At 40.5% G+C, this 24,833-nt stretch overlaps 1 protein-coding gene across 3 annotated transcripts in view; it reads left to right on the top strand.

Moving 5' to 3' along the window:
* The window catches only part of PPARGC1A (PPARG coactivator 1 alpha), a 304,344-nt gene that overhangs the window by 199,127 nt on the left and 80,384 nt on the right, over positions 1-24,833 (top strand). For 2 of the 3 annotated variants that reach the window (XM_054724022.1, XM_054724037.1), the window contains exon 2: positions 15,063-15,242. In XM_054724022.1, coding sequence (XP_054579997.1) covers positions 15,063-15,242 — 180 coding nt within the window. Of the gene's footprint in view, positions 1-9,951; positions 10,000-15,062; positions 15,243-24,833 lie in introns of those variants that run through there. The other variant, XM_008140191.3, reaches the window with a different exon arrangement.

The following is a 24,833-nucleotide window of genomic DNA, read 5'->3' on the forward strand; positions in this document are numbered from 1 at the left end:
AAGTGTCAGATGTGCATGGACTTGACCCCAAAGGCTGTGTCTCTGAGAAGGGGGTCACGTTTTCAAACCAACTCAATAATACCCTTTAATAATGTATTTTCAACAAAGGGCAAAATACTACAGTTTTAGAATTTGCAGTTTCCTTCATTTCCTTCATTTAAAAAATACATTCAGAAAACACCCAATCCTATCCCATCTTTGATAGAAGAGAAAATAGATCTAGAAAGGGGAAGTGGCTTTGTCCGAGGTCAAACAAACAAACCTGGACCACGGGTCCTTTGATTCCTGCTCCACTCCTGTTTGTCCATGTGGTTTAATGGCTTCTTTAAGAAGATAAGGTGAACATTAAGAATTTTTTTAACAGAAAGATAGCAAACTTTAAAGTTTTAGAATGTAAGGAAGTCTCCTTTCTCTTCTCTATGCATTTTAGACTTTTGATTATAGTATATGAATACTTAAAAGTACATATATTATCGGGGTAGCTCTATGAATTTTCACTAACTGAACATACCCTTGTAAAAAGCACTGACAGCAGTAACTAAATTTCTGGAACCCTTTCCCAGACCATGCCCCCAGCTCTCAGCCACCACCAAAGCCAACCTCAATCCTGACTTCCAAGTGCATAAATTAGGAATATATCTTTCTGTACTTATTTATATAAAGAATAGAATAATAAGGTGTGGACTTCTGTTGGTGTGTCTGCCTTCTTTCACTTCACATTATTGGTGGAATTTATCCACATGTTGATGTACAATAGAGGTCCATTCATTTTCATTGATTTGACTATACTTTTAAAGTATAAAGCCTCCACAACCATAATATTGGAATTGTAATTAATGGGTTTATTGAACATTAATTATTATTTAAAAGACTTCCTCCCCTGAGGACATTATTAGCCCTAGTTTCATTTGATTCAGTCTAAATCAAAATAACAAATCTCAAATATGCTATCCTAGTGGTTGCAGTGCAAGATACATCCTAGGAAACCACTCTTGGCCTGTGTTTTTTTCAATATTCAACGTAGGATAATGTGACAGAGAAGACAAAGAGGGCACCGTCTGAGAATACCCACAAGAGAGTGCTGAGTTGGATTCACACTTAGGAGCATTGTATGGCTGTGCAAAAGGTTAGGTGTGGCTTATTTTTAGGTGCACTACGTGGAAATGGATCTAAGATAGATGGCAGAAAGTTACACCTCAGGAGCTGATAGAGATTTTTGTTTTTAAAAGAGGTAGCAAAAGAATCCTTTCTGGATCATCTCCTTGGGCCAATGAAAAACCTGGGATCTTCAAAGAATAATAGAACTTGGGGCCTGTTTAAAAGGGAAACTCTTACCAACTGCCTTTTGGAGGTTGTTTCATAGGCACAGAAATGAAGTTTTATTGTGTTAGTTTTACTGTTGCCTTTATCCCTGGTTGCAGGAAAAAGTAAAGCTAACTATGTCATGCTAGTGACTACTGCTTGACCAGCCAGCATTGGAGGAGGGTCACTGGTGGTTTATCAAGGCTTTGTCCTTATGGAGGTTTATCATATACCTGGTCTTACTTTGCTTACACCTGTACTCCCTCTCCAAATTGTTTGTTAAAGAAATGTAGCTGCTTGTGGCTCTTCATTCAGCCCTAAAGGAAAGTCTCCAAGCTGTGTGTATTAGATTGCTCTGAGGCACGGACCTGCCTCCTGCTCAATAGGGATGTATGTACAAAGAAAACAGCTGAATAGGAAAACTCTGTAACTCCCACTGATGCATCAACTGTCTATCCTGTGAAATGGCCTTGGCTTAATACAGCTGCTGATAATTCTATGGTAACATATTTTAGGCATGTGTCCTTCTCTCCTCCCTCCACACCCTACAGTAATAACTCAGATGATTCCCCTCAAATTAAAAAAGAGGAAGAGGTGATGTCTCCATTTACCAAATATAATGAGCTTTTTATTTAAGGGGGTAGGTGTTGTGGTGGTAGGAGGCAAAAGGATTACTTTAAGCTCTTATTTCCGTAGGTGCTATAGACCTTATTCCTATTTACAGAATCCTGAATTTAGGATCCATCCTCTTTTCTAAATCTTCTCTCTGTGGATATGCTCCTTACCTGTTGTAAAACCAAGTCACATGTAAGTGTGTTAAATGGCACCCACATGCACACATAAGTAAAAAGTCTCTTTCACATCAGTGTGTGCTTTTCACCCTTATGGTGCAAGTAGGGATTGGTTTTACTCATGATTTGCGCCACTTAATAAAATGAATGATAGACAAGCGGATAGCTTGCTGTTTCTCTGGGGCAAATACCTGAGATTTGTAAGAAACCTAGGTGTGTAGAAGTTGGTCTTCTCATAACAATATGCATGGTTGGAAGTATTATAAATAACATATATTATATTTCATAAGTTCTCTTGCGATCCTTTTCTGGAATGGTTAGGAAGTAAAATATGCATATTTCATGAAAACTGATGGAGCCATGTCCTATTGGCAACGCTGAGCACTGGCTACCTTTCTTATACCTCCTCCCGGATTTCCAGTGCCTTTTGTGTGATGAAACCTTTGGATTCCCCTTGTCAAAGAGGTCTTCCCAAGTTGCCTGTCTCTGTCAAGGCAGACACATCATTTCACTTGAGAGTTGACAGGGATCTTAGATGTAATTGAATCTGGCCATTTCCTTGGACAGACAAGGAAACTGAGGCTGAGAATCATTAAGTTAACTGCCTAAAGTTGACTTGTGGGCTAGTGGCACACCTGAATAAGGACCCATGTTCTTTCTACCATTGTTTTCCTTCCATTTTGGGCTAAACCAAGATTCACAAAGTCACTCTACTTATCAGATAAACTTGATCCTATGTAATCTCATGAGCTTGGCCTTAGTTCTAACCTTATTACCTCTCTTCCCATGAAAAATCTTAATGGTCAAAGTAATGATAACCCAAGTGAAGGAAAGGTGGTTTACAGGGAAGGCCCATGAAACTGTGAACACTGACTCGAAGAGGCTGATAGCAAAGCTTGTCTTCCTGTGCATCTAGTCAGCCTTCCATGGGCGAGAGGGGAGTTCACCTTTCATGTGACATTTGGAGGGCCCAGGGTGACCTTTCTGCCTAAGGACAGGGCTGCAGGGTGGCAGCATGTATATAGGTTGCTCCACATTTAGGAACAGACTGTGTTCCAGAAGTTCACTTGCAAGTCACACTGGCTTGAAACTTGCACCGAATTTTCCTTACCTGGTCAGTTTCAGTTCCCTCCAGTCGAAGCCACATCTCCAGCAGCTCATGCCTAAGCCTTCCCGGACTGCCCTTCCTTTTCCCATCAACAAAATCCCTTCTTGAGAAATTTTCTTAATAATTTAACCATGACATTCTTAAAGCCTTTACTATTCCCACCCCCCTTCCCCTTTGGCATGTGCTTGTGAACTTTATTAGATGCTAGAAGGGAAGGAAAAAATAAGACTAACAAATAAATGCTTTTATATAAATAACTGAAATGCCCTTAGTCCTACCAAGGATAATTACATTTTTTGAGTGGGAAGTTTATTTAACTTAATTGGCAAAATTACAAGTTGAGGAACAAAGTTTAGATGGTAGTGGCAGCTGGGGATCAGTGGCATAGGCCCATCTTTGAGGGAAGCTAATAGTGGTTAATACCTTCCCTCTCCCCATAATTCAGGGCTCAGAGGGTTCCAAAGGGCCAGGTAGGAACTTCCCCAGAGCTGCTCAGGAGCCTGAGTGGAGGAGATGCTAGATTTGCTGAAATAGAGAGAAATGGCTTTCTTTTAAACACATGATATATGTAAGTTTATCACAGAAAACTTAAAAATTACAGAAGGGCACACACACAAAGAAAATTAATAAGTACTTCTAATGTCATCAGCCACTATTAAACCTTTTCACAATCTCCTGTCCTCTTTCCTCTTGTTTTTTTTTTTTTTGAGTGTATATATTTATATATAAATTTGTTCTGATTATAGTTTTTTCAAACATAATTTTAAACCTTACTATATTTTGAAGATTTTCTCATTATGCTATTACATATATTTTTTATAACAGTTTTAATGATATTATTGGACATACATAGTGAATTTATATCTATGAATAAGTACACTGCTCTATAATTTATTTAACTAGGTCATTACTGTCGGACATTTGCACTGCTTTCAAGTTCTCAGTAATGGAAATAACATAGCATCGACAATCCTCACACCAAAAGCCTGTGCACACATCCCTCTGTTATGTCTTTAATATGAATTTTTAAAAACAGAATTTCTGGGTTCACGGGATCACCATTTTAAACATGCTTGATACACATCACCTGCTTGTCCTCTAGGAAAATGTGTACCCATTTTTTATTGTTCCAGTAGCACCTAACATCTATTTTTGATTGAGCTGTAAGTGTGGGGGTCAGTCTTAAAAGTGGTCTTCTGGGTATAGAATTCTACTTCAAAAATCCCATGTCTATTTGGGCTATAGCAAACATAAAGTAAGATTTGATGTGTCATCCAAAATTTAGCTTAGACCTTAAGCTAATTGCTTCTCAATATGTGAATTTATTTTCTTTCTACATCACAGTTATAGGATATATATTAGCTCTGCTAGAGTGAAATTCAAATATCAAAGTGTTGTAAAAATGTACAACACAAAGAAAAGCAAAATAACCAAAACTTTCCCAAGGCTTGTATAGTGGGATTTAAAAAAAAAAAGAATTAAAAAAAGCTTCACTTATTTAAGTCTTCCAGTTTGAGACTAGTTGAAAAATACAATTTTTTTACCCTAAAATCACAACAACTTAAGTTCATTAGGGCCCAACTTCTAGAAATAAGCACCAGGGGTAAATGTTTGACTAACAAATATTATTTTAAATATAAGAATTCGTGTACCTCAGTTTTTTTCTGGCCTTCACTAACTGCAATTGGGGGATAAAATATATTTGTTAGTAAGCGAACTGCCCTGTTTTGTTTTTTTTTTTTTTTTTAGGTTCAGTAGCACTTAAAATTTTTAAATAGCACCAAACTTAATAAAATATGATGTGCTTTATTTTCAGTTTTAGTAAAGAAACATTGCTAAATAATCCTGTTGAACATTTCTTGTCTTAATAATCAATAACTCACTTCATTATAGGTGAAATAACCTGAAATAATTAAGGTAAATGGAAATGTCTGTAGATGCACAAATATGGGAGTGTTAAACATCAGACAAAATTGTATTTTAACCATCTTTTTTTTTTAAATCTCTTATCTGTGGGCCTAATAAGCATACTTCTTGCTTTCTGTTTTTTTTCTGTTTAGATTAGTCCAATTGACTGCAACTGGAATTAATTTGCATGTTATCTTTTGTTTTAATGTGAAAAATGCCAAAGGTAGATTTTGAGATTCCCATTAAAATGCAGGCTGACTCAGTTGCATAGAGCTGGTCTGCAGAAGCTTTTATTGGAGATGAGAGGTAGTTACTGAGGTTGTCTATCACCTCCAGTTTATGAAAAATAAACAAATAAATGGATGCTAGAGGCATTACAGCTGCCCACAGACTATTTGTTTCCCCAAAGGTGCTTTTGTGTAAAATAAGATTTGATTTTAGAGTGTTCATAGGCCAGAGGGTTTTGTTAATATCCTACCTTGTTACCATCTTTGGTGCCCTGCACAGCCTCAGCTTCCAACATGTCCCAGAGGCTCAGAGCCTGTGCTCAGAAACTGACGTGGGACATTGGGATCAATTAAATCCTCTAAGTATTTAAAGCAAGCAATTGAATGCCTGTTAGTAATGATTAACTTTAGAAATATTAGCAATTCTTGGAAGATCCCTTTCCTTTCTGGAAGAATGCTCTAGACAGGCAGTATTCCCAGGAATGTTTCCAGTTATATAAAGTTGCCTCAGGAGTCTTTGCAGTGCTTTTGATGGGGGAATGAATATTATTTTGATGTATGAAACTTTAATTCTTCCTAGAAGGGGTTTCAGGAATCTGTATGCTCTTTTCAGCCGCTATCAACACTCTTGCTCTTATTTTTCTCTGTTGTAAAATGGGTACACAGATCATTCTGATTGGGTTGTTTTAAAGACAAAATGGATTGAGCTGTGGTATATTAGATACTGATTTTAATGTCTATCGCATGCAAGCTCTGGTGTATCTGTTTCTTCTGTTTTTCTTCCTTGAAAGGTTTTAGCTTAAGCTTATTCTTTTATTGTTTATTGTAAGCTTATTAATGATGGGCAAAGATACTCATACTAATAGCTCTTTAATTCTGTGTTGTCACCTATGTGCAACAATGACAAAAAAAAAATCAGTTGTCTTTGCTATTGTCTACCTGGGTATTTGAATCCTATGTATTTGGGTTTGATTGTGTTTCAGTGTTAGAAGTGGGCAGTTGTCTGAAATATGGAGGGTGGGCAAGTCTGTCATTTTGGGCAGGAGTAGGGAAGGAAATGAAAATCTTATATACTTGGTCAGACATTTTGCTATTAAATTAAATTATTCTCCAAAGGTTTATTTTCTCTCTTTGTCATTAACTCTAAGGATAGATTCTCCTGCCTCTACCCATGTAGGAGCTTTGGGAAATGTTAACTGAACCATAGAAGGGAGAGACTTTATCAGTGTTGATTCTAGACTCTGTGTAGATATGAAACATTATGGGCTCTCAACAGATGTTAATAAAAACCTCTTTCTATTGTTGAGACAAAATGGGGTTGATCTGGGTGTGACTTGTAGTGGTTAATGAGAGAAACTTGTCCCTAAATAGGGTATGTTTTAAGGAGAAGAGAAATCTGGACATTGCATGAAGGAACATTGTTTTTTCATATCAACTTATTCTCTGTCTTTAAGGTCTGTCATTCCCCCTAAAATTGTGAGTTCCCTTGTGTTCATGTCATATGCCTTCTTGGCAGTCCTTGCGATGCTTTGCTGTAGACACAGTAAGGTCTCAATAGATCCTTGTTGATTGAAACTAAATGTTTGGAAATCTTGGAGGCAGAGTTGATAAAGGGGTGAAAGGAGGGTTGTGGGGAGGGAGAAGAGAACAGTCAAGGCAAACACACAATTAAATATAGAAACTGCCTGGGGAGTCAGAAAGGACCACGGTTGGGAAGCAACTAACAATTTATGCTCTCCTGAGAAAAGAGAAAACAAACAAAACCTAGACAGAAGAGAAATTTTAATCTGAAAGGCTAATTAAGCAAATTATGAGACCTTTATAAAAGATCCCTGTCCTTAGAGTTGTACTTTTTAGACTTAAAAAGATAGTAGAAGGTACTCCAATTTGTCCCAAGAATCTATTTATTTTTGGTTGGTCCAATAATAGAAATTAGAGGGAAAAATACAATATGCTGTCATTTGTAAATCACTTCAATGATTTGACTCCTACTAACCCTCTTTGTGATGGTAAAGGAAAAAAAAAAAAAAAAACTCTCCAAAAACATATAAAAGGACCTCTGGTTTCATGTGCTGATTTGACTCAGGAAAAGTGGAATTGGGTGGCAAAAAACAAATAAGAAAACCACAAGAACACAATGTGAGCAGGTAAAAATGTCAAAAACAATAATACATAATGTTCTAGTGTAAAGAACTTATCTAAAAGGTGTGAATGGGATTTTTAAAAGATGTAATGGAAGCCTCACATTCAATGAACACAATGGAAAGTGTCAGAGAATATCACGACACAGGGATCACTTGATAATAATTAATAAACATCAACTCTTCTTGGTCAACTGACCAATATTATTTCACAGTTGACTGTGTTGAGGGTAAAGCAAATGACCTTTCCCATGAATTTTAGTAATTTACTGTAGTTTTACATTAAATCAGAATATAATTTTGAAGAAAATTAGTGTTGTGTTTGTTTGTTTTTTTGTGGGGAGTGCAGAGTAATGCCATTAATTGCATGCATAAAATCCTTCCCGAGGTTATATTTTCCTGTTCTTTCTTGATTTAGAAAATTAAAACTACAATAATTTTCCACTATTTGTAAGAAGGAAAATGTGCCAGTAAAATGTATTCTGCTAACTATAAAGTGCCAAAGCTTCTTATGTCCAATAATGACAAACTGTCAATTTGATAGCATTATTCAGGAATCTACTAGCAACTTGTTGCAGTTTTCAGAAGTACACAAATCTCTTATAATACATATGGTCTGAAAGAGAAAGCAGTCTGATTTTTTTGTTTGTTTTGTTTTATTTTTTTCACTTTAATATTTGAGGAACTTTATATTTAAAATAGGTGTTACAGCAAATTACCATTTTTTTTCTTCTTAAGGAGATGAACAATAGAGAACATATGAAATTAACCTCAAAAGTATAGGAGTTTGCCGAAACCGGTTTGGCTCAGTGGATAGAGCGTCGGCCTGTGTACTGAAGGGTCCCGGGTTCGATTCCGGTCAAGGGCATGTACATTGGTTGCGGGCACATCCCCGGTGGGGGGTGTGCAAGAGGCAGCTGGTCGATGTTTCTCTCTCATCGATGTTTCTAGCTCTCTGTCCCTCTCCTTTCCTCTCTGTAAAAAAAAATAAATAAAAAAAAAAAAAAAAAAAGTATAGGAGTTTAAGTTGATAGTGCTTAAAAATTATGTTTAGACACCTGGGGACTTTTTTCAGATAACTTATCAGTAAAATAATTGAGCTGATTTTAAAAGTATACTGGGCTTAAGATTTTTATAAAAGAACATATATATTCACAAACACATACACATGTGTTTATTTGCCTGGAACGTGGAAGGGTTAAATCACACCACTGAAGTATTATGGAAAGTGTTTTTCGCTGGTGTCTGGTACCTTGAGTTTGTTATATGTTCTATGTGTAGTATCATCATAAAACAGTTGGACCTGCATTAGCCCTCATTGTCTCAGGGTAGAAGCTGGGGGAAAAAAAAATTAAAAAGCTCAAGAAATGAATATCTCTGCTAATAGCGTGTCGGTATTTTTCCTCACTCCATGGACATTCTTTATCTCGAATGCAAACTGCACAACCCAGGGCAGTGGGGTTGGAATCCAGTGTTTATTCAAAAAGGCACCCTAAGGCAGTCAGAGAGGAAATGCTACATGTATTAAAAAAAAAAAAAAAAAAAAAAAAAGGAGCCCAGAAACTAAGCTGATCTGGGCACAGCAACCCTGGCTGTATTTACTAACACTTGTTTTCTGGGAGCCTAGGAGAGAAATGGAAAGGATCAGAAGGGACCCGAAAGGGTGGTATTTTGTTGCCTGTTCTCCTTATAAGGAGCATATCAAACTGCAGTGACACTTCAGGCGCTGGTGTTCCTGCCACGGGGACAGCCAATTTCTGGGCGGAGGAGTTTGTTTATATCTTCACAAATACCGGCTGTTTTGTTGATTAAACAAGCCAAAAAAACATGCATGCCCCATTCTCTGCTTTCCAACACTTCTCACAATTAGAAAATGTCTCATAAAAAATGCATCATGTGATAAGCTCTTGTTTTAGTCCCAAACGGAGCTCTTAGGATTCTAGTCCTTTTGGGGAGTACACGTTGTAGCTAAGAATATAGTTACTCTGTCTTGAAACAGGGAGCTTTGCCCCTTGCTTGTTTTGGAAGGAAAATAAATTAAAAAAAGATTGCAGGGGATTTTAGTTATTATATGGCCAGGGCTCTGTTTAGAGTCTGTGGCATTCAAAGCTGGCTTTAATCGCAGCAGGATGCTCAAAGCCTCCAAAAGTCCAAGTGTTTCCTTTCTTTCTTCTTTCCGTTTTTTTTTTTTTTTCTTCTTCTTTTTTTTTTTTTTAAGCCTTACTTCACTGAGGCAGAGGGCTGCCTTTGAGTGACGTCACGAGTTTGAGCAGCAAGCTGCACAGGAGAAGGGAGGCTGGGTGAGTGACAGCCCAGCCTACTTTTTAATAGCTTTGTCATGTGACTGGGGACTGTAGTAAGACAGGTGCCTTCAGTTCACTCTCAGTAAGGGGCTGGTTGCCTGCATGAGTGTGTGCTCTGTGTCCCTGTGAATTGGAGTTGAAAAAGCTTGACTGGCGTCATTCAGGAGCTGGATGGCGTGGGACATGTGCAACCAGGACTCTGTATGGAGTGACATCGAGGTGAGCTGGGGCTGGGCTCGGCAGGCATTGCAGCCAGGACTGAAGCTTTCCTCGCAATGCAATTATTCCTGTAAGGGGGGAAGGGCCTGGGAGAAGAGGGGTGGTAGAAAAGGAGTCCGGGCAGGAGCGTTTGGAAAGGAATCTTAATCTTATCTTAACTCCAATAAGTTTGCTATTTTAAGGTGGCTCTAGGATGCCACGAGCAAATCAAAGCTTAGCTGCTGTCATCCGTATCTGTTGCAGTTGGAAACTCTTTCCATGTGCCTTTGGCTCTGTTTCTACTCATATGCAATATTTATGCTCTAAGATATTGATATGAATCAGAAAGCTGAAGTCTTTCCAGTGGTATTTAGTGGCCTGGTTGGAAAAATGCCATTTCTATTTATAATAAGATGAAGATAAAAATATTAAAATGGATGTGCTCAAATAGAGTCAGTTTTGACTCCAGTCTGGATTTTTTTTTTTTTTCTTCTTCTTCTTCTCATGTCTCTGTGTTCATCCGACAGAAAACTCAAAAAATCCTAAATAATCCTGCTGGGCTATTTTAGATTGCTTTGCTTACAGAACACAGAACAACGAAGCTGATTCCTTTAAAACTCCTCTGTGTGTGTGGTTGAAAGGTTTGGCCAGCAAATAGAAAGAAAGAAAAAAAAAAAAGTAAGGTGCAAGGTTTTCCATTAGCATCGGTGGCAGGGAAGCCAATGGTTAAATCTCGCTGTACCACGGAGAGCTGCCTGAAGCCGGAGAGAGAATAGAGTTTATGCAGGACTGTGTGTGGAGCTGCTCGCTGCTTGTGTAAAAATAGACGGCAATACATCAATTCCACGGTCTCTGCTGGCTACAATTCATACCGGGGGAGAAAGCAAGCCGTTTCCTCGTAATCTCTGGAGTCTGGAGTGACTGGTGGGGGGTCGAGGACCTGGCATGTTTGCATTCCGCACAGTGCAATGTTCTCGGAAAGTTTGGGCAACTTGGGAAACAAGTGAAACTTTCTGTGGACTCTGGTGCGATGGAACCGAATTGAGGTGCACGGGGGATCCGAGCAGCGAACAATGAACCTGGCACAGGACTGCGAGTGCTTCCTCTGGGTAGCTGGGGGCACGTAGGGTAAGGGGGAGGGTCGAGCGCCACACGTGATTTGATTAAATAAGATGTTCATGTGGTGCAGCGATACACATCTAAAGTGAAAATAATTTGGCCCAGGCCGGCTGCGAGTGCATTTTTCCTATCTAGCCAGGCATGCCCTGGATTCTTAACTCTTTGCTGGGTTTGCAAATGTGGGCTCGGTGTGCCCGCCCTGCCTTGGCAGGTCATATTTGCGGATTGCAATGATTCTGATGTTGTGATTTCTCAGGAAGGCGGGATAGATATGGATAATTCATAGGTCCTGGAGCTATTATGAGTCAGGGTTTTAAGTGGCGTCAAAGTCCTAATTGTCTTGGAGTAGCTGGCATGTCCTGTGGGTGCTTGTCTGGCCAGCACCGTGGGTCTCAGCTGCTGTAGTTTCATTTTTCCATCATGTATTATTCCTGATGCTGCTGGGAGAGTGGATGGGGGAACGAGATCATATAGAAACACGGCCGATTTGCTTTAATCATTGGAATTCCTGGAGTCATTTTAAACAAGCGACAGAACCATGTAGGACAGTGGCCCTTTCCTTTTTGTCTCGAGGAGGAGGTGAGGTCTCAGGCTAATTGTCCAGCCGGGGATTGAGTTGTCGGTTGGCTGCGACTGGCCGGTCACTTCTCCGTCGCACGGTAGGCAGCAAGCGGCTGGGAGCCTGGCGCTGGCCACGGCAGCTCTGGGAATCACCTCCGCCAGTCTGACATATTACCAGCAGCAGGTAGCGTAGGCAGCTTTCATTTTTTGAATCATTAATGTTTGCTGTCATCCTAAAACGTATGATGCCCTTTTGCACATAATGACAGGACAGCGCGTTGGTTAATAAAGGCCTGAATCGCTACGGCTACTCCGAGTCCCCGGTGTTTCACAGTTTAATACGAGATGATGTGCAATAAGGTTACTGAGATGGATAGAGACGATTCACATGACATACACTTGCTAAGACTGTCATTCTGAACTGCCCCCTCCCTGTCCCCTCTCCCCTGTCTTGACTAATTTTTTTTTAAAGAAGTGTGATTCTTTTTTCATTAATATAATTAATGTGGCCAAGTCCACCCTTTCTTCTCTCTCTCTTTAAAATTTACCATCCACGGCACAAGAAAACCTCCGAAAGGTTAATGGAGAATTATACTTAATTATAATGATTCATTATCATCAGTGCAGTTAAGCTAATTTATTGTCTGCTCCTTAACTAAGAGAAAAGTCTGTTGGGGTGAAATAACGTACAATAATTAGCCTTTTGTGTTTAGTAACCGCTTTATCCTCTTAAATCTTCTTATAAAATTCAAGCTACGGTAGTGAAATAGCTGTCATAGCTGCAGAGCCAGGAGCGTGTGGGTCCCTCCCTGTCATAAAGCACACCTGTTACAGATGTATAGGGAAGCGGTAAATAGCAGCGTGGCAGAGGAGGACAGCTACAGGGCCCGGACTGGTAGGTCCGGCACCCTCCAAGAGCCACACATAAATGAATAACAGGAACACTTGCTACCGCTAACGTGTTTTAGATCGTCAGGAGAATGCCCCATTCAGAAGCACTGATTTTATGAGCATGTCAACAGTGGCAAAAGCACGGGCTCATTTTTCAATCATAACATAAAAGTGAAAATGAGAAAGGGGGGCAGGGGAGGAGGAAAGGGAAGAAGTAGGTGAATGACAGCACAGTAAAACACACCCAAAAAATCGATCTGATCTTTTTCATGGTTTTCAAAAGTAACTTAAGAATGCATATTTATGAAAGGTCGAAGGGTTTTGAACGAGCCATGGCTAGCGAGGGCAGTTAAAGAGAAAGATAGCAAGGGGTTGCCCCCAGTTGGTGGGACAGACACCTCAGCATTCCAGAGCAGGTTTCTAAGTCCTGCTCTGCACAGCGGGAACTTGAGCCAGATATAGAGATCTGATGTTTCCTAACTTTAATTTTCGTTGTTGCTCTCTTGTTTTGTGTGTGTGTGTGTGTGTGTGTGTGTGTGTGTTTAAGGACTATCCCCCAGTGAAATCCTAGTAGTTTCTGTACCACTGAAAAAGTTCTCCCCTGGTCTCTGAATTGGTCGTGGTGTGGAAGGGTTAACACGGTGTGTTTGTGCTTAGAGGATAAGCAGTGAGGGAAGTGTTACACCCAAAACAAACCATGGACATTGCACCAGAATGAAATCACTTCAGCCCAGCCTCCGCTCACATATCACCCTCGTCGAGTATACTGACCTGTAACTTTGGCCTACCTCGAATAATAAAAAAGGGAAGACCAATAAAATGATAAGGAGAGAGTTCTGATGTGGAGAGGAGGGCCCTTTCTTTGCATTGCCTCTGTGCGCAGTGCCCTGTGGGATCACCCTGGGGCCTGGGGTCTTAGGGATTTCCAGGCACCTTCCTGCCTCCCCTGGCCCCACTGCTGGCTCCATTACCCAGTAGCTGCTTCCTCCGATCACGCTGCTGCATGCAACCTGTGTAATGCCGCCTGCCAGGGACGACAGGGGTGCTCGAGAGCAGGATCTGCATACAACTTATTTTATTCAAAATCTAAATGTCAAGCAGGATCTTCAGCTTGATGCCCAACCACTGCCTGGATGTGAACGACTTCACAGCGTCTCTCAGACCTCTGAAGGCAGGGCCAGGAGGGTGCCACTTCAGAGTGGGTGCCTGCCGGTTTAGACACCTTGGCGGGCGGTCGGATAGACTCCCATGTGTCTGGCATCACGAGATCCCTGCAGTAGGAAGTTTCGGCGGGGTTCTGCATCGTGTGCAGTGAGGAAATAGCGGTCAGATGGCCAGTTCGAGATTAGAATACGACCTCTTTGGTGAAGGGGTCCACTTTCCTCCAAAGCCACAGTGAGGGACAGTAGAAAGACCACCTCCTCCATGCAAGGAGGTGAAAGACTATGCCAGTCTAATGTGGCCTTGGTGACAAGCAGCCCAGCCACAGTAGAGCATATTTTAAACCTATTAATATATCAACATCAGTTTTGAAACGCCAAAGAAAAGTTGCTTGGAATTCTCTTATGGTTTAGGAATACATGAATGATAAAAAATAATATGGTTGTGATATGCTATCGTGATTTTTCTTTCCAGATGTCAGGTGATCCCAAATCTCTCTCTCTCTCTCTCTCTCTCTCTCTCTCTCTCTCTCTTCTCTCTCTCTCTCTCTCTCTCTCTCTCTCACTCTCTCACACACACACACACACATACACACACACACACTACTTGTGTGTTAGACATAGTGAAAGATATAAAGATCTTTTAGGAAAAAAATAAGATTTTTATCCTTCATCGCAAGGAACTTGATTTTGACCTGTTTGAAATGAAGTTCAGAAGTTCATGAAAAGTCAAATGAGACTAAAAGATTTAAGTCACAATGCAAGAGAACCATGGACAAGTTAGAGGACTTGGCATCATTAGTTGCTAAATGAATTATATGGATTATGATGGTTTAAAGGAGCGTACATGGAGAAAGTTTGCCTAGTAGGGTTCTTATGTTCTAGTTCTCATTTAGCAGTTGTTGATTCAGTGCCTGTTACCGGTGATGTCAATTCCAAGGTAAAATCAAATCTGTATCCCTCCCTCAAAGGGATTATCCTCTAAGGGTAGAGTGAAATTTTACATGTAGTCAAGCAGAAAATAATTTGAAACTTGCTAATTATTTGAAACTTGACTATCAAAGGGGCCCAAACCAATCTAGTTGACTTCTAACTGGAAGAACCAGAGAAGAGAAGGTTTTGTGAAGCATGGATTTAGAGGTAGAATTTTGGAGCGAATGGATCAGGCAAAGTACCCCTTGGGAGCAAAGTGCGTTAAAGAAATTGGGATTTTTTTTCTAGGGACTGAAACCCTGGAAACCAGCTTTGGTGGTGTCGTTGCATTAACGAGGCTTAATTCCTCTCACATGCTATTGCAGTTTAATAAATTCCTGAAGTTAATGAAGGTTTTTTCTTTCCTCCTGCCTCCTGCAGTGTGCTGCTCTGGTTGGTGAAGACCAGCCTCTTTGCCCAGATCTTCCTGAACTTGACCTTTCTGAACTCGACGTGAACGACTTGGATACAGACAGCTTTCTGGGTGGACTCAAGTGGTGCAGTGACCAATCAGAAATAATATCCAATCAGTATAACAATGAGCCTTCAAACATATTTGAGGTAAGGACACCCTTTGGTGAAAATTAATTTCTCACTGAACTTGGCTTGGGCCAGACGAACACGATTATTATTGGCCTGAAAACATAATGGCTTCTTATATTGCTGTCCTCAAAAGACTTTTTATCACCGTTAGGCACTTCCTATTTTGTTAAAAACTGTTTGGGACACACATGGACTTTTTTTTTTTTTTAATTAGGGGGCTAAGGACCCACAACACAGTGCATTAAACTATGTTGAAACACTAAGGGATTGTGAAAGAATTAGTGACAAAGAAGAACAAAAGTCTAAACCTGTTTATCCCTTTTTCCCACAGCAAATGGTGCCTAATATAAATTAATGCAAAAGAAGACATTTCTTTTTAACCAAGGGGTTAGATGTCTACCTTTAATTTGTTTTTAAATTAAGTGAGCAATTTATTATTATATTTTTTACCATAGCTCTGATGTCTATATATCTTGGAAACTTCAAACCCAACTGCTCTAAATTTACTTATACATTTGTCAAAATTTATTGCCTTTTCAGTTGTGGAAATTGCCTCCCAGGCTCTATATTCTTAGTATAAGTCTACCCTGTAATAAAGAATATTAATACACCCTTATTAAAGTGTTACTTTGAGGAAAAATTTCTTTCTCACATAATCGGTACTCACTGACTCAAGAATAAATGGTTTCCTATAAGGACAAACATTGAGTACGATAGCAAGTAAATTGAATATAAGTTATCAAATCTATTCGTTTCCGGTAGCACCACCACCGGCTAACAGGTTCTACCTACTGTGTGCCGGACTCCATTTAAAGCACTTTGAGTGTATTTTTATCCAGCAGCGGAGATATTTTTTACACTTCAATGTTATCTGGTTGAAAGATCGAGTCATTAGGAAAACCCATTTTATAATATTTAACGAGTGCTTCTAGCAACGAGCACATAGAAGCGCTGATTGAATAATGAGTGAATGGTGAATATAGACATGTTAATAACAATCTTAGTAATAACAAAATGGCCAGAGTTTGGAACACTTGTGCTTGATGTATGTCATCTGACTCATCCCTCAAAACAGCCCATTGCTTAGGCACTGATATTGCCATTTCCATTTTACATCAGTAGACACTGAGTCTCAGGGAGGTGAAGTGATTTTCCCCAAGTCACACAGTTGACAAATAAAGAGCTGGGAATTGAACCCCTCATTTTATCTGACTTTAAAGTCGATATCATTTATAAAAATAGAGTAACAGTGAATTTGGGTGACAGCCATCCTTTACAAAGACATATCAAGCTGTTTCTTTGCTCAATATATTTAAAAATAGAACAGAATCTTTCCTCCCAGTGTTGGTTGACATGAGCAGGGAGAGCTGGTCAGCTGAGGTGGCTGTAGGTTCTGCCGATGGCTCAGATTCTGTAATACGTCTGGGGCCTTACGTGGGCCTGAGAAGAGGCCTTAAGGTGCTGGAGGCAGGGCTGGGGAGGAGGAATACGGGGGAGGAAATTCTGAAGGTCTGTGGTTAGTTACACTTTCCCAGGCTTCTCAGCCGGGTCTTAGAGAGTTCATGTGAGGACATGGCTGGTTAGAACTGGTAAAATGAACATTCCTCATTCAGTACACTTGTCAGGTTGCAGGCTCATTTTAAGTCATGCTGCATTAAATAAACAGTACTTTTGAAAATGTCCATCTCTATAGACTCTTATCTGAAAATCAGCTATTCCGTATTGGGTGAATGCCATGCATTTTGTAGAAGGTGGTTCTGGAATAAATAAAAGGTGTATGTGGTGGGGTGGCATGGTAGTCAATGCCTCCCTGGTAGGCTGGTTTCAAAAAAGACAACTTTCTCCATGACCTTGCGTCCCCATATTTCATGCTGTAGCCCCTGCATGAGGTAGACCTCATTTACACCTTGGGACACTTGGTTCAGTAACTAGTTTGTCATCTATAGATGCTTATTCTATGCAAAGACATACTTTTGTGTTTTCCTATATGAGTTTATACCACTGATTGAATTATTTTCAGTGCTCTAAGACACCAGTTTCATTTATTTTAATCTATCCTTAGGTTATTTTAACCCAGTGGTTCTCAACTAAAGGCAGTTTTGTGCCCCCTGAAAACATTTAGCGATGCCTGGAGACCTTTTTCATTGTCGGGACTAGGGGCAGGGGTTGCTACTGGCATTTACTGGGAGGGGACCAGGGATGTTGCTAAATATCCTACAATGCACAGAACAGCCCCACAATGAAGAACTATTTGGCTGCACGTGACAACGTTGCTAAAGTTGAGAGATCCGGCACACCAAAAAACAAACAAAAAAAGTCTTTGAAAGTTCCCTCCATGAAACATTGAAGATGAATTGGTCAGATTTCCCAGACAAAATACAGTTCAGGTAAATAGGGAATGAAGAATCAGAAGCCAGACAAAATAATCAAGACGCCTGGGACCTCAGAATTGATATGTCAGGAATTCTCTTGGTGACAGACAGCGAAAGTGACTGTTTAGATAAACCCCCCTCAGAGTTTTCTCTGATGTCACAGGACCCATTCTTCTTTGTCTGTGCAAAGGGTAAGGCCATATGTAGCAACACCGTGGCAAACAGCAGCAGCTTCCCCAGCATTTGCGTACAGCCCGTGCCTCTACTCTTTGCCCTCTAGTGCTAAATTCAGACATCTTTTCCTCTAATGGGGGGAAAAACGGGCACGTTGGGCTTAGGTGGAATTCTAAAATTGTGTCTTCTCCTGTGAAGAAGGACCATCTGCAGCAAAATAACCCTTGAGTGGCCGAGGCTTTGTGCTGCATGTTCCATGAAGTCAGTTCTCAGAGCCTGTGCCTTTAAACCTCCCACCGCGGACTTCAACCTGTGCTTCCTTCCCTCCAGTTCCCAAAACCCTGCCTCATCACATTTGTGAAGGCCTTGTACTGAGCAAGCCAAAAACAGTCACGGTCTCTGCCACCTCTGATCTGCCAATAACAGGCGGTCTCTACCTCGCATCCTGAGAATAAAATAAGGCCCTAGAGTTGCACCCTTTCCCCTGACTCACGGATGGCACCACTGGCACCGGGTTTCTGAAGTCAAATCAAAGCAGAAAGAAAGGGACATTTCGAGCTACAGACAGTAGAATGTTAAACGCAGAATGTTAAAATCCTGGGAGTAACTAGGCATTTCTTCGTCTGGCTTATTCCATACCTTTGAATCTAAGTTTAATTTTTATGTAATGTTAGCAGGAGGGGGCAAAAAGGATGGCATTGAATGTCACAAGTAAGGAAGGAGTGGATTCCTGAGTGGGAGCAAGGTGTGCCAATACGCAGTTGTACACGTGGGTTGAATAACTGTACACACAAACAGCGCTCTCTGCTTGCACAACCTGTGTTTAGATGTGCAAATGCAGGTAACCAGGTGTGATTCAGAAGCCACTTAGAAAAACAGGACACGAGGCCCAGTGGTGCAGCCTCCAGTGAATCCAACCCAAGTGTCAGGAAAACAGGATACCGTCCCTGGACTGGCTGGGAGCAAGATTTATGTTTCAGAAATATTGCAACATAACTTCCTTCCCTGTCTTGCCTTTGTGCTTTGTTTGAAGGAGGAGAATAAAGGACTGTTTTCACCACATGGCACTGTGTAGAGATGGGTGGCATATGGGTTAGTTTAAATAACACAGTGACCCTTCTGGGTCCCCGTGAGCCAACTTGTCCCTGCTTTATTTTAACATCTGCTTTAATGGGCACCTTTCATTCATTCTTACTTAAGAATGCAGCTACTTGGGATTCTTTAGAACAAGGTGAATGGGAATGTCCTTATCTCATAGTATGTTCTGAAGCCTGCCTTTGTTAGTGGCCAGAGAAGGACTCACAGCTGTAGCCAGCACTCCCCTTGGGCAATTACTCAACTCTCTGTAAGGTCTGATACTGTGAACGTTTTCAGGACAAAAAGTGGGGAGCAGTGTCCTGTTAGTTGTCTGTAAGTTATCCTCTGTATGCCACCAAAGGAATGCTGGCTTAAAGCTTTCAAGAATATTTGATCATCTTGATAGAAATATAGATTCTACATTCCTTCGCTAGACTTTCAATTATATTTGGTTTCTTTCTAAAATGAGCATATATGCTGTACTTATCAGAAAATTCAAAACAATCTTGGCTATTCCATGGACTGTGAGCATTTTGGGGAGCAGGAACCTGTTTGTCTTATTCACTGACATTTTCCTAGACATTTTCTTAGAAAATAGCACAAAGCACTCAATAAATATGTGCAGCATAATGAATGAGTTGACCATCATGTATTTTTAATGGTATGAACTGCATTATGTAATGTGAAGATTACCTATAAAGCACCAACGGTCTGTTTCCTAATGAAAAAAATGTGAAACAATTAGCAAACAATGCAAGACTCTGTGTGTGTGTGTGTGTGTGTGTGTGTGTGTGTGTGTGTGTCCTAGCTAAGGAGGGAATTGGTAAGAATAATGTCACCAAGGCTGATAAGAGAATTAGAGTGAAATGTTTTCATAGAGGGAGTCAGGAGATGAGGAGCTTGGTTTACTCAAACTAAAATATACATTAGCAATTATATTGATTTATTATTTGCAATCAATAAATGTTTGTCATTTAAATTAAATTTACAGCCCACCACCATTTGGATTTGGGGTGGGTACAAAATATAAGCTGGCATGAGAACCCAGTTAAAAATGTTTAGAGTTTCTATGGAAAGTAAGAATTAGGGTGTCCTTAGAGAGTTTTTTTAAGCAGCAAAGTCATATAATGGAGCTGGTACTTAAGAGTGATAATTCCAATAGATGCAAGAACTATAGTCAAGCAGATAGTAAGGAAAATAAGACAGCAGGCCCAGCCACATTCCCAACCCTATGCAAGGCAGGTGCAGGGAAGGGACAAGGTGACAGCAGAAAGGATAGTGTCTAGGGAACAAAGACTTGAAATACCTTGAAGGAAAATTCCATCAGCCCTGATGAATATGAGTTGGGTTAGGGAGGGAGGTGAAAAGAATGCTAACTCAAAAATGTTCCGAAGAGAATCAGAACTCCATGGCTGGCTTCCTGGTTAAGTTTCTGCCCACCTTCAGGAGTTGAAGTACTTTCTTAGACTCGTGAATCCTTTTACAAAGGGGCTCTCCATCTCCCTGCTGCCTCGGGCAGAACATTTTTAACCCAATCCACCAATTTGCATGGTGTCTGCTTTTTCTCACTTGTCTCCTTGGAGGAAATTCTGCAGCCTTCCATGGTAATGAATTCCTGCTTCTAACTGCGCCTCGGTCAGACAGACTTTTCTATGAATGGCAAACCTCTCGGAATTTTAACAAAACAAACAGAGCAAATGAAGTGTGTGTAGAAACCATCTCACCTGAATGCAATCATCAGAGGCATAAATTCTCCTCTGTTATGTAGAGAGACTAAGTTAATTTGTAATAATCGCTTTGGCAAGATTTCTGGAATTTCCAATTTGCAATCAATAAATGTTTGTCATTTAAATTAAATTTACAGCCCACCACCAGATTTTTGCCACACTTGGTAATGACACTTATGGAGCACATAGACTTCAAGTTAGAAAATAATAGCCATTTAAGTGGGGAGATAATTGGCTGTAACATAAGAACATTGAAGAATGTTGAAACTCATGGAGACTTATGGAGTATTTAAAAAATTTATGTTGTACTTATCTTTGCATTTGTAGTCTACCACAAAATTCCAAATTCTGGGAATAAATCAGCGAGATGCTCATCCCGGAGAGTCACAAATCAGGGAGCAATGATCTGACCCAGCCTGTGTGCTGCTTAGTTGCACATTCTCCTGTCGGCTTATCTTGCGGGGAGTCGAAATAGTTTTGTTCCTCTGTGTGTGTGTGTGTGTGTGTGTGTGTGTGTGTGTGTTCATCACACCTCTGTTAAAGGCGGCTTTAGACTTCTTGGCTTGATAACATCTGCCTTATCTTGGGAACATCTGGTTTATCACCCTCTTTCTTCCCCGCCATTATGCTGACCACTGGAAAAATATGGCTTGGGCGTCCTGACCCATGGCGTTATGTCTATTGGCATCAACCCCTACGAATAAATAGCAAGTCACAGGGTGCTGGTTACATGACCATCTCTCACCATCACGAACTTTCCTGGCGGGTGCTTCAGTGAATATAGGTTGTGGTTATAAGAGATGAGGTTGCCTGCTGTGGTTTTTTTTTTTTTTTTTTTTTTCATGGAAGTCGATCCAGTTCTTAGCCATTTGCAGTTTTGGAAAGTGAGAATCTGTATGTTTGATTAGGCACACTGATTGTAGAACCTACTGTTTTGTGTTTTTCTGGGTATAGACCAACTATTTTGTGGCAGATACTCTGGGCACTGCAAGAAATTGGTGAACCATTTTAGGGGCCTGTCCTAGGCTTTTCCCACCTCCTGGACTCTCCACGAGGTCATCTCAATAAAAATCACTCCAGTTGGATATCTTTGAGGCCAGAAAAATGCAGACTCACATTCACAAGGAGGAAAACTTGGAGAGGAATCAGGGAAAGAGTGGTTCATTGCCTCTTGATTTACTTCAAAGATATTAGACTCCATTAAAGTAATCATGAATCAGGATGCTGCATGGGACAGACTGTCTGTTTGTATAGCAATGGTGTGGTAACCTTATACATATTCTGTGTCTATTTGTCTCTGTCCCCTGTCTACATACAATGTCGTGGAAACACAGCCCAGCAGATGGCTCACCTCTGAATGAGATCAACACACAAAGCAGATAAAAAGATGAACACGAGAGACTGCCTTGTTAAGCCAAATCGCTCCCTCTGTGCTCCATACCCCAGCTTTACATTTTTAACAAGGTTAATTTGTCCCTATAATTATGCACCTATTCTTTTAGCAGCAGAAACTTTTCTTGTGGCTTTTATGACATGAATCGCCTGTGGTGTAAAACCATTTTGTAAGGACCCTCTTCTCCCTTCTTCTTTAACCTCTCAGGTTACTGTCAACTCAGTACGCATCGAGGTCTAGAATTTGAAAGCAGAGCTGGGTGCTGTGTTTTACCGGGGCCTGCTTAACGATGCTGAATTACAAGCAGCTAGAAAGAGAGCAAGGGAAAGGGGCGAGAGAGAGATAACACAATGAAATACACATTCAGATTCTTGGCAAGAGCAACATTTTATGAAGACAAATGACTTCTTATCCATGACGTCATTTGTCACAAAACAATGATAGGAGATACTTTTGTGCCTTTTTCTGGTCCAAAATAATGTAATAACTTGCATAGTTTCAGATTCTAAACACTAATACTTTATAGTCCTGCCCATCTCCATTACTACTGCAAGTTATTCATTCAAGGTTTGTGACAGGATGGATTAATGAATTACCAGATCTTGCGTAAAATGACTTGGCCTGACTTTTATACAACTACCTTCTTTTTCTTTTTCTGGATAGTCTCATGATTGGTGTTAATGGGCTCTAGATACCAAACCCCCTGTAGATAGTTTTCCCCCTCTCCCCCAGAAGTAACTTCCTTAAGTATTTCTCCTACTTTCTCAATCTCTCCCAAACTTCTGCTCCATGGGTGGCAGTCACTTCAAGGGGGTCCAAGCAGGCTGGAAGGGCAGGAGGAAGGAGAAGACTCAGTTGCCAAATCTTTGGTGGCCGGTGCCCTGCCTTGTGCCAAATCAGCACGGTTTATCAGAGCCCGGTCTTTGGCACCACAGGGTGGAGAGCCAGTTCCTTGGTGTTCCTCCCTCCGTAGGCGTAGCTGGAGCTCGGAACTTTGAAGGAAAGCCTCAGAGCTATTTGCAAAGTGCCGGTGCTTAGTGAATACTAAATTACACTTAGGAAATAGTCTACTGCTAGCAGTTATACTTCATTTTTATTCTTGACACAGACACCTAAATCAGAGAACAGTAACATTTCAGAGATTATGGAAGCAGTTTGGGTATGTTCCAACACCATAATAGGATCAGAATTTTCAGGCCTTTTGTATTATTACCAATAGTCACTTAGCTTCTACTGCAGTGTACTTTGTAGGGAATTACAGCTTTTACTAAAAAGATTAAAATGCTATTATGCAAATGATTGCAGTATGTTATTATGTTTACAAATTAACATCCATGGCTCAACACACAAATTAACTAACTATTTTATCTATGTTATTAAGGATTTAATAAATAACGGTTAATAAAAATGGGTAGCTCAGAACACTTAATAGGAAACAATTGTGATTTAACACAGAGCTTGAGCACTGCGTTTAATGTTCTAGGTGATATAGTGGTAAAATAAAGTTGAGCCAAGCACAGAGAGGAACTGGGGCCATGTGAACTGCGGAGCGGCCTGTCTGCCATGCTGATGACCATGAACTTGGTAGCTGCAGGCTATATCGTGTACAGTGGGCAGCATATCAATACATCTAAGCTAAGCACACACACCATCTTCTATTAATGAATAGTTCATTGAAATGATAATTGCCCTCTGTGACACCTTTGATGTGTTCCACACACACAGAGACTACTTACATTATTCTGAAATGGAGCTCAGAGCAAATTTTGCCAGGGTGAGTGGGATTTAGCTGCGGAATCCGGCCGTGTGATAAAAGAGGAGAAGGCGAGGTTCAGACTAAGATGGCTTTACAAACAGGCTGCAGATTGCTATTCCTGGCTGTTCCTAGGAGATCATAAAAGCAAGGAGATAAGAACCGCCAAGGTCCCTGAGAAATGAATGTATGTGATTATGTTATCGTGTGAGTTGGATTTACTAGACAGACCGACAACACCTTGACTTTAGTCCAAGAGGAAAACTAGAGAGAAAGGCAGATTTTGGGTAGTGAACTTTGTTAGGATGGGGAAGTTCCTAAACACTATAATCAAAATGTCTCAGAAGTGATCCAAGATTCTGGTAATTGAATCCTTTGCTAGATTTCAAAACACGAGCTAGGGTTGTCACCTAATATTAAGCAAACAAACAAACAAACAAAAAGGAGGCAAAAGAATGACCAGAAACCCTGGAACAACTTCATCTGTATTTCAGCTGTTTTGGATTTATTTTTCTGAAGAGTCAAATAAAGATGTTGAAGACTCTTGGGTGAACAATAACTTTGATAGGTCTCCCTAAAAATAAATAATTCAATTAAATAATAAATTAGTAAACCATAACCTTTTTAGGTCTACCTGCAGAGGGCAACTAATTCGAGCTCCTTCACAGGACTTTCTGGGTGTACTTAGGTAACAGAGGAGCAGGGAAGGGACCACACACTCGGTCAAGGTTGGGACCCTTGCATACAATATAAGCAATTAATTTTGTTCCCAATAGCTCCCCTGTCCTTGGAAAACTACTTATGCAAATTTTTTATATCTAGCTTGAGCAAGGTGCCTGGTTCCTTCAATTCCTTCCACATTTGGATAAATTGTATTGTTCCCCTCTCTTCCAAATGTGTCCTTGTGGGAGTAAACACTTGCACATTGGTGAAAGCCTGCTAAGAGAAAGAAAGGGCAGGGGGTTGGGGGAAGAGAAAAGGAGGAAAAATCTGACCAAAAACAGTTGCTGGGGCCACTTAGGATTTGATGGTTTGTGGCCTCGTCCTGTTCCCAGGCACCTGATCAAGAAAGTGGTACAATCCTGTTATGCAGGCATTCGAGAGCTTTTGCCA

Source organism: Eptesicus fuscus, chromosome 2 (genome assembly GCF_027574615.1).
Source record: "Eptesicus fuscus isolate TK198812 chromosome 2, DD_ASM_mEF_20220401, whole genome shotgun sequence".
NCBI lineage: Eukaryota > Metazoa > Chordata > Mammalia > Chiroptera > Vespertilionidae > Eptesicus > Eptesicus fuscus.